The sequence below is a fragment of the Eublepharis macularius genome, chromosome 4 (assembly GCF_028583425.1).
Source record: "Eublepharis macularius isolate TG4126 chromosome 4, MPM_Emac_v1.0, whole genome shotgun sequence".
Taxonomy (NCBI): domain Eukaryota; kingdom Metazoa; phylum Chordata; class Lepidosauria; order Squamata; family Eublepharidae; genus Eublepharis; species Eublepharis macularius.
The window spans coordinates 109,503,354-109,519,237 of record NC_072793.1 but is presented as its reverse complement, the minus strand read 5'-3'; the positions used below and the strand labels follow the sequence as shown (position 1 = coordinate 109,519,237).

Genomic DNA, 15,884 nt, shown 5'->3' with positions numbered 1-15,884 from the left:
GCTGATAAACACTGAGCAGGTTCATCATCTTCAAGAAACCATGGAATATTGAGACAAGTTGAGCATCAGAAGAGGAAAGAAGGTATAGGAAGAGGAGAAATTGGCCCCTTTGAGCCCATTATGTAATCCTGGAAGGAAGCTGATGTTGGGGCATTCGTTCTTCCAAGTCCTAGAATGTTGTAAACTTTCAAAGACTCTGACTGTTTTGAAGCCAAAGTATCCTGATGGGTTGATTCTAATCAGAACACATGAAGCTGCCTTATACTGAATCAGTATGTCTAGGGGTGTGTGCTTCGGGTTTCGATTCGGGTAAAATACCCAAATCGGACCCAATCTGTAAAGATTCGGAAATCCCAAATCAAAGCTTTCCGAAGCATTCGTAATGCCTTGGAAAACCTTTGGGGCCAAGTTTAAAGGGCCCCTTTCCTGCCATTTGCAAGCAGCAGGGCCCTTTAAACATCCCCCCAGCCCCCTACCCCCACTTACCTTGGCCCTGCCGCTGGTGGTGGAGGTGGCATCGGCTGTAGCGGTGGCTCCGGCCCTCCCTGCTGTCCTGAGGGGTGGTGGAGGAGGCAGAGAAAGCCCTTCCTGCCCCTCAAATGGCCACCATGGCGGCCACCACGGCGGCCATTTGAGGGGCAGGAAGGGCCGGAGGTAGCAGCTCTGGCCTTCCTCGCCGCCCTGCAGGCCCAGAGGAGACAGTTCAGTGGCAGAGGAGCTGGCTCCTGGGCGTCCTGACCTTGGGCGGGCTATGGCGGCGGCAGAGGAGCTGGCTCCGGGCTGTCCCAGCCTCGCGCGTGCTGCCACTGTGGCAGCAGCAGCATCCCGCCACCCAGTTGATCACCCTCCCCCTCTCCCTGCCAGCCAGGTAAGTAGGTGGGGGTGGGGTGGGTTGCTCCCCCTCACTTCAGTATGCTCTGAATCTTTATGGAGCATACCGAAGCGAATAAATAACAGAATTCCAAAGTGGCAAGCTGCTTCGGAATTCTGGTATTTCTGAATTTTTTTCACGCTTTGGGTAAATCCAAAGCGGGAAACCCGAATCTTTTTGCGATACACACCCCTAGTATTGTCTACTGAGATTGATAGCAGATCTCCAGTCTCAGGCAGAGGTCTTTGATATTACTTACTGCTTAGTTCTTTCAACTGGAAATGCCAGGGATTGAATCTGAGACCTTCTGCATGCCAAGCAGATGCTATATCACTGAGCCACAGCCTTCACTTGAGTACTTGCTTAGCAGTTCTTGCTTACCTATCCATGCATTTCAAGACTGTTGTTCTGAGGTTTAATACATCCCCTAGATCTTAACATTGTGTTGTTGCATTATGAAGGAGAATATTCTCTTTCCTACCCTGCAATTCCTCTTAGCCGTTGCAAACTACGAAAACACGTTAAGCTATAGATGTTCTTTGTCTGTTGCTCCTAGTTGGTGTGTTATGGGTGCAGTTGTATATTCAGTTTGTTTTCCATTGGCATCACTTTCTGTGGTGTTGGGTGTGTGTTGGTGTTGAATGGTTACTGTTTGTAAGTTCTTGTCCCTCTTTGCATGTGGTCAGTTCTCCTTCATTATAGTGCAGTGTTTTAGATTAACAGTCATGCTTTTAGAGCACAACACATGGATACCAAAAGAGGTTTTGAATGTGACATTGTGAGAATAGCAAACCATGTACTTAAGAGAGATCCGATCCAGATTTTCCATTCGAAGAAAGGGTATAGTGTCAAGCTGTTCTGTGATATCACTGACTTTTACCTGTTAGGAAAATTCAGTCATTTGAACTGGATTGGCTAGAATATAAATGCAAGATTTTAATTGGATGTAGTAAAACTTCACTTTAATTGTGTTTGCTCAGCGACATTGCTTTTGATCTCAGATTGTTCCCACACCCAAATGTTGGTGATAGTGGTGTCCCTACGCTACCTCCCTCAACAACACGCCGAATGCGAGAATCTGTATCCCGGATACCTGTAAAGTAAGTTGTATTTTCTTTTTATTACTTCTGTCACTACTAAAAGTCCTGACCTGAATAGGCCAGGAGAGCCTGATCTCATCAGATGTCAGAAGCTAAGCAGGGTCAGCCTCGGTTAATAATTGGATGGGACACCTCCAACAAAGACCAAGGTTGCAGAGGCAGGCAATGGCAAACCACCTCTGTTAGTCTCTTGCCATGAAAACCCCACCGGGGGTCGCAATAAGTCAACTCTGACTTGAGGGACAGATTTCATTTCATTTTTTTCACTACTTTAAAAAGTTGATCTTATAGCTCTGTCCAGAAATGGCACCATAAGTGTTTTTTTAATTCCAAAAAGATCTCTCTCTCTCTCGCACGCACGCACGCACACATGCGCACATGCACACACACGGAATGGTTATAATGTAGTCAATATATTACTGTTTTGTATCAGATTAATATTAGCTGTATTTTATGTAATTTGTTCTGATCCCTCCCTCTCCCCTCATCCCCCGGGCATTGTTGTGGTAAAGCTTGAATATGCACTTCCTCTCTTTCCGCTGAAATAGTGCCGTTCAGTTTTTATTGGTTGATTTTAAATTTCTCTTTGGGGAATATGTTGTTGTCCTGATTATATTCCAGCTTTGTTAATAACACTTCTGTTAATAGCACTATTACTGTATCATAATGGAAACCTGTCTGAATTAGCCCTAAGTAAAAAAGACATGAGGTATTAATTAAAATTGAGTCTCCAGCTATGGCTGACCTTTTAAGCTGTGTGTTTAGTAACATTATTAAGTTCTCTTAGTACATTGTACTAAAACCAATTGTTGAGGATGGCAAATTTTACAGTTCAGAAATGTACCTCAACTGATAATTCCACTATGAGTTAAGGATATGGCTTTAGTCCTCAAAGTTGTTTTATGTGCAACCTGACCAGGTAACCACTTTCTATTGGAGAAGTGTTTGTTTATATACTGACTTTTAATGAAAGACTTTATGCTTACCAGTTTATTGTTGTTTGTGGATGCTTTTAACTGTCGTTTGCTGGAATAACTTTACAGGTGCATAAATATACACAGGCAGAAATGAATTGTAATTTCTGTCTTCTCTCCTTTAGCTCTCAGCACAGATATTCTACACCTCATGCCTTCACATTCAGCACATCAAATCCTTCACCTGAAGGTTCTCTTTCTCAGAGACAGAGGTCTACATCAACCCCCAATGTCCATATGGTTAGCACTACCATGCCTGTAGACAATCGGATAATTGAGGTAATTCTGTGTTTGGGTATTTAGCCAAGATTTTTATTTCTAAATGTATATCTGTTTAATCCTATTGGCAGTAATTATGTGACTAGCCTAATGGCATCTTACCATTTCACTTGCCATAATCTCTACTAGCCTGTTAATAGGATTTCCACAAAAGTATGAGTCTTATGCAAAGATGAAGGAGTTTGGTGGTTATTTACTTCATTTATACCCTGCCTAAAGCAGCCAACATTTTCCTCCTCTTTTTTCTCTTCACAACGGTCCTGTGAGATAGGTAAGGCTGAGTGGATGTGACTGGCCCATGGTCACCCAACAAGCTTCCAGGGTAGAGTGGGGATTTGAACCTGAAATCTCCCAGATCCTAACCACTACTCCATGCTGGCTGTCAATTATTGAGAGCATTTGGCCACAATTATTGATAATACTCCTTTGAGTATGAGAGCTGCCCACAAACCCTTAAATTGTTCCAAAATAGATTAATACTTAATGTAGCATTTCTTTGTATCTGGGCTTCAGCTGTGTATAGAATTTTCCTTTTACCAAATTGTTTGTAGTAACTTCTTAATAGAGACCATGTGGCAAGATAGTGAATAACCCGACTGAACTGTTCAAAGCATTCTTGATATGGGACTGAAGCGTTACTGAAGTGAAAGTCAAACTTGAATATTCAGATTGTAGATGTTTTCATCAGAAGAGAATATTCTGGCTTGCAGATATTGTGGAAGCAGAGATGGGCAAACTCCTGCTGGCTTGCCTCAAAACAAATTAATTTGGGTGTGATTCAATTCAGACCCAAATTAAGTTTGGGCCCGAGTTCTGCGCTAAGGTGATATCATGTACCCAACAATGCCAGTATGATGGGAGGCCATAGACCTCCTTCCCTCTTTTCCTTTTCTCCAGTGCTTATCTGATAGAAATAGGGCCTCTGTTCTCATGTTATCTACCCAGGTACAGTAATCGATTGAAAATACAGTTCCCAGGTATCATGTCTTAGTAGAGTTATCATTGGGATCCATTGGAACAGCATCTTCCATACATCTTTGCATCTGAAACATTCCTGTGACAATGCCAAAGGTCAAAGTCTTTACTCCTAGTGTGCAGGCACCTGCTGTGGCGGGCTGGCATTAGGCCAAGCTTGTTGTGATCTATGCTCAAACTTTAGGGATTGAACTCTGCTTAGAAATGCCTCAACAACTTATTTGTAGATGACCCAGTTTGGAAATTCAGTGCCATTAGTAGTTTGAAGTCAGAATACTTGTAGTTGCAGGGTTTTACACTGCACAAAAGAACTTTCCATGAATAAATACCACGTATTCTCAAGTCTGTAAATGATAGTATGTTTTGGAGGTCTTTCATTTATAGGGTCGCCATAAGTTGGAAGTGACTTCATGGCACATAACACACACACACATACTGCAAACCAAACATTAAGAGAAAATTGGTACAAGATGTTCTATTGGTGGTACATAACTCTGAAAGATATAGCAAATATAGATAAGAAATACAGAGGGTTGTGTTGGAAGTAGAAGGCATCTTTTACCACATGTGGTGGACGTGCAAAAAAACAAAAATTGGAAAGAAATACATGTGGAGATTCAAAAGATCTAAAAAATGGATTTTGCAATGAAACTAGAGATTACGCTGTTGGGAATAATGCCAGATACTATTGAGAGAATACTACATGAATCTTTGAGGTATATGCTAACAGCAGCAAGGGTAGTAATGGCGAGTAAATGGAAAGATGAAGAATACCCAACCAGAGAAAACTGGAAAAATAAAATGACAGAACATGTGGCAATGTCAAAATTAATGAATTATATAAATAGAAGACCTATCAGAGAATTAAAAAAAATGGGAAAATTACTTTGCCTATTGTAGATAAAGATGAGAAAAAAGATAGGAATAAATAAATGTAAATAAATAAATGTAAATAATGTAAATTTGGACAGGAGCTCAGACTGACAGAAGTTATTGAAATACTGTTTATTTTAAGTCTTAAATTTTCCAGAATGGAAATATATATTATTTAATTTGATTAGTTTAGTGTAGTTAGCATAGTTTGGTGCACTGTAGTATAGTATTGCCAGATTTGATATGTACAGATCATAGTGTGTTCTGCGTTATTGGTTTGGAGGTAGGAGGGGTACAGTGGCAAATATTGTTAAATACTTTATAATAATATTTTTTGTGTTTGGTTTAATAGTGAGACATTGTGGAAGAGAAAGTAAATGTCTCTGAGAATGGTTGTTGTGGGCTTGAACATGATATTTAAATGATGTATGGTGATTGTGCTCTAGGTAATCTGTGTAAAGGGTATCTTAATCTTCCCTTAATGTAATGGGTATTTCTGGTTTTCTTGTTTTTCTTTCTGTATCCCCTTTGTTGTTTAGAAAATAAAAAAATAACACACACATATACTCAAAATTAATATTTATGTCTCTATTATGATTTTGCAGACAAAAGTCTTCTTCCCAGCAATCCACCATTTTTTTTAAAATGCCAGCATCCTGTTTCCCCACATACATACACATTGAAATTAGGGATCCCTTTCCCCCAGTGGGGGCAGGGGATCCCCTGCTCCCAGCCTCTGCTTCCCTCCACATCTCACCTGGCTGGCAGGTGATGGGGAGGCATGGGAAACAGCAGGGGAACACTTAGATCATCAGGACTGTGTATATCAGATTTTGTAGTTGCACCATCAAACAGTGAGTGGTTAAGGATATATTCAGTGTATAGCCTTATAAGACAATGAATATAGGCTTGAAAGACTGGGCAATGTGAGAGGGGTGAATAAGTGAGCTTGATTTCCTGTAGGGAAGGGAAATAAACTGCTTAGTTTAGTTCTTTGACCCTTCCTATTAATAGTTGAATTATTCAAAAATAAACCACGTACTTAAAAGTTTAATTAGCATAATGTGAGGTCATCTTGTCTTGGTATACATTCCGTTTTTGTTTTATGCCTGGAAAAAAGACAGCCTTCAGTTGTGATGGCTGTAAAATAATGTTTAGCTCTGCAGTAGAGGTGGGCACGATCTGGGAAAAAACTGAACTGTGTGGTTCGTGGTTCGTCCCATTTCACAAACCATGAACTTTCACAAACTTGCCCCAGTTCGCGAATTGGTTCGTGCGGTTTAAAGGGGCATTTCACTCCTGCCGGCTTGGATCAGCCACTTGGTGGGGAGATCCCTGACAAGCAGCTGATTTGGGGGTTGAAATGCCCCTTTCCCTGCAGTTTCACAGCAGCATGGAAAGGGGCATTTCACCCCAGCAGGCTTGGATCAGCTGTTTGTCGGGGAGATCCCCGACAAGCCGCTGATCCAGGGGTGGAAATGCCCCTTTCCTTGCTGTTTAGCAGCAGCATGGACAGGAGTATTGGGGTTTAACACGAACCAAACGAACTGGCAGACCAGTTCGTGGAAAACAGGCTTCCATGAACCACTGATTCGCAAAGCACAGACTGGCCTGGTTCATGATGAACTTTAGTTCGTCTTGTGGTTCGTGCCCATCTCTACTCTGCAGCATGCCCTCCTTCTTAGCTTTGGTTTCTTAGCTGTTCTTATGGGATGAATCTCCCCCCCCCCCCTTAACTTTCATGCTTTTTTGTTCAGTAAGAGTTTTTTTCTGGTTTTGATCTCAAAATAGTAAGTCTATTGTATGTGATGCTAGGACAGCCACACCATTCCTTAAGAAAACCTTTCTGGTCTTACAGTTTTAGGTGCTTTGCTGGATTAACTCTGGTGTCACCAGAATCTTAAAAAAAAATCTTTCTTGTATGAGTTGAGATTTCACATCTGCTCCCATAAAGATCCTAAAGCTCCTTCTGTCATCATCAGTGTTTTTTTAGATGCAAGTAAATTTTAAAGCAAAACTTGAATACTTTCCAGGCTTACAGGAAAAAAACATATAATTTAGCAAGCTTCCCTTGGAGGATATTGCACGGTTGGTGGTTTTTGTTGAGCAGAAATGTCTGCCCACCTAGCTTTTGAGTGTGGTTGCTGAGCATTCTTGCACCAGATTTAAAAGTCCACTTGATAAAGTAGCATGAACATCATTAATGTTAATTCTTTTCAAGTTATCTTCTGTATTACTTTCATTTAGCAGCTGGAAACTATTTTTTTACTACTCCATCTGTTTTTTCCCCCCTATTTCTCATTGCTTTGAATTAGAATAACAGCCTGAATGCTTCTCCCAGGTCCTGGTGCAGACGATTCTGTTTAAGGGGAAGAGTAGGTATTGTCTGGATGCCTTTGCTTTCTTGCAGTTGACAGGATTGCTTAAAAAACACACACACTCACACAAAAGTTAGCCAAACAGTGTGAGTTAACACAACTGTAGATTAACAGTTGCATTTAGAAATAGTATGGCATGTTTGTTTGGTCTTAATTCTAAAACTGGAGTTGGTAATATCAAATAGCATTTCAATTGCAAATTTATATGAGTCAGTCATACAGAGCAAAATGAATACCTTTTGGTGTAAACCTGTCTGTATCAGCTTTACCCTTGGAATTTGGTTCCAACTATGTGGGTATATTGGTTAAATATTTAATTATACAAAAATAGAGAGAAAAATGTTACTGTATAGTCTGTCCCTTGGTAATAGTGGATTATAGCATATTCCCACCAAGAAGCCATGCAGAAAGCCATACTAACAATTAAACTTTATATAAAGCTCTACTTCAGTAAATAAAAGCTTGTAATTATAGAAGATAGTGCAGAGGTAAAGCTGCAAGCAGTTGTCCAGTGGAAATTTGTTCATGTTAAAATGGAAATACAGTGTGTGTATTTTCTTAGAAATTTGGAGTTTAAATTATATATGCATTCAGTAAGAGTTCAGATGGCTTTAAAGAAGTGCTGGGTAACCTGTTACTTTTTGGCCAAGTGCAAGCCACAGCACACAAATGTGTTGCTGCAAAGTACAGATTTTAATGTATTGTCGAAGGCTTTCACGGCCGGAGAACGATGGTTGTTGGGGGTTTTCCGGGCTGTATTGCCGTGGTCTTGGCATTGTAGTTCCTGACGTTTCGCCAGCAGCTGTGGCTGGCATCTTCAGAGGTGTAGCACCAAAAGACAGAGATCTCTCAGTGTCACAGTGTGGAAAAGATGTAGGTCATTTGTATCTACTCAGGAGGGGTGGGGTTGAGCTGAGTCATTCTGTAAGAGTTTCCCAGGGTGTGGAATGCTAATGGCGGGAGGCTTCACTGTATCCTGAGGAGGTTCTTTTGCATATGGATTGGTGCTTGATGTGCTAATCTTCTCTGCAGGGCTATTGTCGGGTGTGGAGTGTTTTGTTGGCCTGGTGTTTTTCAGAACTGGAGCCCATGCTCTGTTCATTCTTAAGGTTTCTTCTTTCCTGTTGAAGTTTTGCTTATGCTTGTGAATTTCAATGGCTTCCCTGTGCAGTCTGACAAAGTAGTTGGAAGTGTTGTCCAGTATTTTGGTGTCCTGGAATAAGATACTGTGCCCTGTTTGAGTTAGGCTATGTTCAGCCACTGCTGATTTTTCAGGCTGTCCAAGTCTGCAGTGTCTTTCATGTTCTTTTATTCTTGTCTGGATGCTACGCTTTGTGGTCCCGATGTAAACTTGTCCACAGCTGCAGGGTATACGGTATACTCCTGCGGAGGTGAGGGGGTCTCTGCTGTCTTTTGCTGATCGTAGCATCTGTTGTATTTTTCGGGTGGGTCTGAATACTGCTTGAAGGTTATGCTTTTTCATAAGCTTTCCCATCTGATCAGTCATTCCTTTGATATATGGCAAAAACACTTTTCCTGTAGGAGACTGTTTTTCCTTGGTTGTTTGATTCATCCTGGGTTTGATTGCTCTTCGGATTTCATTTCTGGAGTAGCCATTTGCCTGAAGTGCGTGGTTTAGATGATTAATTTCCTCATTGAGAAAGCGCGGCTCACATATCCGTCTTGCACGATCCACTAATGTTTTCATTATGCCTCTTTTCTGTCGGGGGTGGTGATTGGAGTTTTTGTGTAAGTACCGATCAGTGTGAGTTGGTTTCCTGTAGACCTTGTGACCTAACTGAAAGTTTGCTTTGCGGATGACCAAGGTATCCAGGAATGAGAGTTTTCCCTCACTTTCTTTCTCCATTGTGAATTGTATGTTCAGGTGGATGTTGTCCACCTGAACATCCACCTGAACATACAATTCACAATGGAGAAAGAAAGTGAGGGAAAACTCTCATTCCTGGATACCTTGGTCATCCGCAAAGCAAACTTTCAGTTAGGTCACAAGGTCTACAGGAAACCAACTCACACTGATCGGTACTTACACAAAAACTCCAATCACCACCCCCGACAGAAAAGAGGCATAATGAAAACATTAGTGGATCGTGCAAGACGGATATGTGAGCCGCGCTTTCTCAATGAGGAAATTAATCATCTAAACCACGCACTTCAGGCAAATGGCTACTCCAGAAATGAAATCCGAAGAGCAATCAAACCCAGGATGAATCAAACAACCAAGGAAAAACAGTCACCTACAGGAAAAGTGTTTTTGCCATATATCAAAGGAATTACTGATCAGATGGGAAAGCTTATGAAAAAGCATAACCTTCAAGCAGTATTCAGACCCACCCGAAAAATACAACAGATGCTACGATCAGCAAAAGACAGCAGAGACCCCCTCACCTCCGCAGGAGTATACCGTATACCCTGCAGCTGTGGACAAGTTTACATCGGGACCACAAAGCGTAGCATCCAGACAAGAATAAAAGAACATGAAAGACACTGCAGACTTGGACAGCCTGAAAAATCAGCAGTGGCTGAACATAGCCTAACTCAAACAGGGCACAGTATCTTATTCCAGGACACCAAAATACTGGACAACACTTCCAACTACTTTGTCAGACTGCACAGGGAAGCCATTGAAATTCACAAGCATAAGCAAAACTTCAACAGGAAAGAAGAAACCTTAAGAATGAACAGAGCATGGGCTCCAGTTCTGAAAAACACCAGGCCAACAAAACACTCCACACCCGACAATAGCCCTGCAGAGAAGATTAGCACATCAAGCACCAATCCATATGCAAAAGAACCTCCTCAGGATACAGTGAAGCCTCCCGCCATTAGCATTCCACACCCTGGGAAACTCTTACAGAATGACTCAGCTCAACCCCACCCCTCCTGAGTAGATACAAATGACCTACATCTTTTCCACACTGTGACACTGAGAGATCTCTGTCTTTTGGTGCTACACCTCTGAAGATGCCAGCCACAGCTGCTGGCGAAACGTCAGGAACTACAATGCCAAGACCACGGCAATACAGCCCGGAAAACCCCCAACAACTACAGATTTTAAATTTACTAGTTAAGTTCCAGAGACTACCCCATGTGTTCCAGAGCATGCATCCCAAAATTCTGCCCCTGAAATAGGGTACCTTTTCAGTGGTCCCCAGCCTTTTAGGTATGGTGTCCCACTTAGTATGGGAATCTGCTTTTAAAAAAGAGCATTCACAAATCATTAAAATTGCAAGAGCCTGGGAACCACTTTTGGGTTAGGACCTGCAGGTTGAGAAACACTGCCTTATTGGAATTTGGCATTGTATAAGAGAATACAAGCAGAAGGGTTAATTGACACGTCTCTGTGCATCTTGGAATTGCTACCTACCCTAATCCCTGTATATTTCAGAACTGTTCTTTGCTACATTCTGGAAACTGTACCCATTTGGTCTTTTTCAAAATGAATCTATTCAGAATAATTCACGAAAAATGTGTATTTCTTAACTTGCTGAATATTTTATATTCAGTTCTAAATATTATATTCTGCCATTTTTTCTAGCTTAATTATAAATATGTATAAACCGTCATTAATTTTGTTTATGTATCTTCTTTATATGTACCTTACTTTCCCTCCAAAGAATTGAGAGCAGCCTATATGTGGTTTCCTGGCAGCTTCTGATCATTTTTTGAACCTTTTTTTAACATGGCTTTGTCTTGTGAATTATTTCATTGCTTGCTTTTCTGTTGATTATCCAAGCTGTGCTTTGGATCATTAAATTAGGCAGATGGGGAACAATATCAATGTATCTTATGTCAAAATTGTGCATGTTAACATGGAAGCATGTGTGGCATGACATGAGGGGAGGAGAAACCAGCTCAGTTGCAGCACTGGTATTGTGGAGGCCCAGAGTTTCCACTGATCTGAAATTTTTACACTTCCAGATCCCGACAATATTTCAAGGCAGTAATTTTCTTAAATGGAAAGGCATTTTTTGTATGTAGCAGGCTATGAAAGATATATTTCGCACAAAGCTGACATACAAGTGTAGTAGCTAGTAGTATGGAATGCTATGCTCCCATAAAAGCTGTAGGGATTGATTGGATGAGGTCTTGATGAAAGGCTCCTTGAAAACTAAGTACACTTAATGTTTAGCTCCAGCAAACATTAGGATTCATAGTATACAGTAGCCAACACCTTTTCTAAAAAAAGAATGTTTTGGTTATGTGAATCAAAGCTGCTGAGTCAGTTTCTCATTACTGATTTTTTTTCTGATCCCTTTTCTACTGCCCACAAAAATTTTGCTGAAGTATTGATACCATTTCTTTCTGTTTCAGGATGCTATTCGTAGTCACAGTGAATCAGGTGAGTGTTTCATTACAAAGGTAACTAGGATATTCTGGGAGCTACTTTGCAAATTTCAAAAATTTCTACATGGAGTTTTATGACTACACATGAGCTGCCTTACAGTGAATCAAACCATTGCACCATATAGCCCCTATAGTTTATTCAGTCTGGCAGCAACTCTCCAGAGCCTCATGTAGGCCTTTCCTGTATCTGAGGCTTTTAACTTCAGATGTAGAAATATAACTTTGTGCGTGCAAAAATCTGGGCTTTCCTCCAATGTTATGTGCTATGAAATTAGTAAATTTATTTTCCTTTTTAAATTATAAATTATGTGAAGCATCACCCTCTGCTATATCTGGAAGTCCCAACAATACAAGTCCCACAGGATGGTCTCAGCCCAAAATACCAGTTCCAATCCAAAGAGAGAGAGCTACCACATCTAACACACAAGAAAAAAAAATTGTAAGTATCAAAGTATTTGTTAAACTATGTTTAGGGAGAGTGAAAATATTTCTCTGCTACCACTGTATACACACAAGTTGTTATTAAAAACATTTGTATGCCACTTTTCTACCCAGATAGGGTCCCCAAGATGGTAAACATTAAAACATTTTTAAAAATTAAGCAACATTTTAAAACAGATTAAATTTAAATTTTAAACAACAATTTAGTAAAAACATACAGAGAACAGATAGGTAGACCTGCGGAACTCTTCTGGGTGGTCAGGGACCTGTTGGGTTCTGGCCTACAGAAGGAGGTGGACTGCTCTGTAACCCACTGTCATTGTTTTGCTCAACACTGCAGATAGACTCCCTCACATCCATTCTGACTTGGACTCTACATTAGCAGTGACAGGATCAGTGCTGACTTGTGCAGTTGCATGAGATACCTTTCAGCTTCAGTCTGAGAATGGGGACAGGAGTCTTCCCTTTTAGTATTCTTTTGTGTTTATATTATGTTAAATATCGTATATCTAATAGCCAAGCGGCCCATGAAGATCCTTAAAGCTGTGGATCAGGGCCATTTGGTGTCAAAGCAGATGCTTCTGCAACCTTCAGGATCCCTACAAGGTTGCAGAATAATCTGAGTACATTAAAAAGAATGGGGGGGGGGGAGGTTTAACCCCCCAAACCAAACAATATTTTTCACATACACAACACACACTAACCATTTCCTCTAACATTATCATCATTGGCAATGGGAAGGGCCCAGTGTAGGCAGCATGTAGAGGAAAGTAAAAAGTAAAGAAAAGAAGATGGGGGCAGGTGTTCAGCCAAAAGTCAGCAGGGGTGGGGAGTGGCAAAGAAGGCCGAGCTGCTATCAGGTTGCAAAATCAGAGATCTCATGAGGCGAAGCTAGGAGTAGCTGGGCTGGGGGAGGATGGAATCTCTCCCCCGCCCCCATGATCAGAGTCAGGCAGAAAGGAAGGTGCCTGGTCAAGTTGGCAGGGGAATCTCTGCTGCTGCTGCTGCCGCCGCCACTGTAAAGTTGAAGTCAGGTGGGCTGGGGAGAGCCAAGGCTGGGGTCAGTTGGGCTGAGTGTGGGGGGCGGGGGAGAGCTGCTCCAGCGAAAGTAGGGGCAGCTGTGGTGGTGGGGAGGTTGGAATCTCCTCTTGTGATTCTTGCAGATGCCCAGTTTGGTTTTTATATATTTGTGTTTTAAATGGTTTTTAATGTTTGAAATGATTTAATGTGTTGATTTTTTGTGTTAATGTTCAGTTACTTGGGGACCCTGAATTGGGTGGAAAGGTGGCATAAGAACGTTTTAAATAAATAAAATAAGGGTGTGGGCATCAGTTTTGAAAGCTTGAAATGGTCATGGTATACTGGAGAAGTATTTTTGTACTTCAGTCTTAATTGTTGCTATAGTCAAGTAGTGTGAATTTCTGAAAATAATCCAGATACCTTCAGATTTACATTAGTGCAACCAAACTAATATCATTGGCAAATTGCTCTCTGACCATAAGCTCACAGATGAAGAGGGTGAGTTTGGTAGAATCTGCTTTGAGATATGTACGCTTAGGATCACAATCAGATATCTACTCTTTCCATCATACTCTTGAGCCCAAAGAAACCATGCTTACAAACATTGTGGTAGTATCATTTATAATACCCTAGGTTAAGCATTTGTTTGCTGCAGAAGCTTTCTTAAAATTCATCTGTTACAGTGGAGATGTTTAAAGTTTATATTTAATATGAGAAGTAAAATATTCTTGGAAGTTACACCCATGATTATTCTCCAACTGTATGCCACTCTTCTGAACAAAGCATGCACAGTTCATTAATTTTTCTTACCTCATTTTTGCTGACATTCTAAAGTCTGCTTGCAACTGTATGTACTACACAGATTTAGATAAGTGTTGGATGTTGCTAATAAGCTGTTTGGTTCATATTTTAATATGAATCACTAAAATTTGTTTTCCAGGACATGCTATCTGTAAATGTTTTATTGTTTTTTAGAGACCTCGTGGACAGAGAGATTCAAGTTATTATTGGGAAATAGAAGCAAGTGAAGTTATGCTTTCAACCAGAGTAGGGTCAGGCTCCTTTGGGACGGTTTACAAGGGCAAATGGCATGGTAAGCTTTTATATTTCTATTATAATTGTTCCAAAGTAATCAATATTAAAGTTGCCTACAGGGGGTGGAGTTGAGACCCTATGTGCAGTTTTACTTCTAATTCATAGATATGTGCAAAAAACTGACCTTTTAAGTATGCATTTGGTGAAATAGTATACTACACAGGAAGGGTTGTATTTATTCTAAGTTGCGTAGTAGGAATAAAAGTAGCTGGAATAGGTGGCATGTTCAGTATAATGGGTGATACGTTCAGAAGCTTTTTTTTCTGAGCTGTTCCAAGATTGCTGTTTCACATATTACTTCTACTAATGTCTAAAGAATAGGAAAGAGGAAGGAAAAAACAAATGAAAATAGGTCTTATCTTTGTTTGAACAACCAGTGTGCCTCATGGAACATTCCCGCATCCTTGTTTTTGGCCGTCTGCCTTACAACTGAATGCATGATGTAATAAGTTGGCTATTCTCTCAAGCTGCATAAATCATATGTGAGCTTGATTCTTTTGCTGTTTTCTTTGTTGGTTGTGTTTTGTTACAGCTGAATATTTGTATTAGTTTTATTGTGTTTTAAATGTTGTAAACTGCCTTGAAAACATGGAATAGAACGCTGAATAAAAATATTCTAAATAAACTTGCTGGCCACCTGAAATAACCTGAAGGCATTTCTGAGGAACATACTTTTTAAAAACAACAATAGGAGATGGCTTGAGACAATTCAGGTTATTTTCAGGTGGTAGCCCTGTTGGTCTGCAGTAGAACAGCAGGATTTTAGTGCCCTGGCCCTGTGGAGACCAAAAGGATTTTCAGGACATAGGCTTTTGAGAGTTAAAGTTTATGGTAACAGAAGAGTTTTGACTCAGCTTTTAACCTGAAAATCTTGTTGGTCTCTAAGGTGCCACTGGATGAAAATCCTGCAGTTCAGGTTATGATTCTAGTTCACTTTAACTTACATGTCTGTATTTGGTTGGTGCAGGAACACATGTCACCTCCATCTTAGCACTACAATTATGAACATATGAATTAGGCCACTGAGACTTGTACTTCTAGTGCTTTAAGTACAAACTCTAGCTTCTCTCCTTAAATATGAAAGTGAGTGTTACATTTATAAATTGCATATCCAGGAAAGAGAAGAATTTCCCTCTATCCCCTCTCTGTGGCTGACTACTTGCCTATCAACTAACATTCAGGAGCAAGGCTGCTTTTTCTCCTCTCAGCCCCCCTTCCCACAGTACCTGGCAAGTTGTTTCAGTCCAAGCATGCCAAACTAGAACTCAAGGCATTGGGGTGGTATGGGTTGGCTAGAAAGAGAAGAGGAGGGGCTTGCTCTCTGCTTGCCACCCACTTAGGGTGGGAGAAAGGAGGGAGGGAAGAGGCTGAAAAATGTCAGACCATTCGACCACTGTTTTTAGCAAATGTCTCTTTTCCCCCTTGTCTTAATCACATGGGCAGGGTCAAGGGAAGCATCTCAAGTCAACATATTTTATTAAAATGTTATGGTAGCTGCTAAGGATTGGAAGCA

At 40.8% G+C, this 15,884-nt stretch overlaps 1 protein-coding gene across 6 annotated transcripts in view; it reads left to right on the top strand.

Annotated features, from left to right (window-relative positions):
- The window catches only part of RAF1 (Raf-1 proto-oncogene, serine/threonine kinase), a 143,347-nt gene that overhangs the window by 103,706 nt on the left and 23,757 nt on the right, over positions 1-15,884 (top strand). For 4 of the 6 annotated variants that reach the window (XM_054976857.1, XM_054976855.1, XM_054976856.1 and 1 more), the window contains 6 exons: positions 1,873-1,971; positions 3,071-3,224; positions 7,388-7,447; positions 11,783-11,810; positions 12,130-12,254; positions 14,252-14,369. In XM_054976857.1, coding sequence (XP_054832832.1) covers positions 1,873-1,971; positions 3,071-3,224; positions 7,388-7,447; positions 11,783-11,810; positions 12,130-12,254; positions 14,252-14,369 — 584 coding nt within the window. The remainder of the gene's footprint in view (positions 1-1,872; positions 1,972-3,070; positions 3,225-7,387; positions 7,448-11,782; positions 11,811-12,129; positions 12,255-14,251; positions 14,370-15,884) is intronic. The other 2 variants (XM_054976860.1, XM_054976861.1) reach the window with 1 other exon arrangement.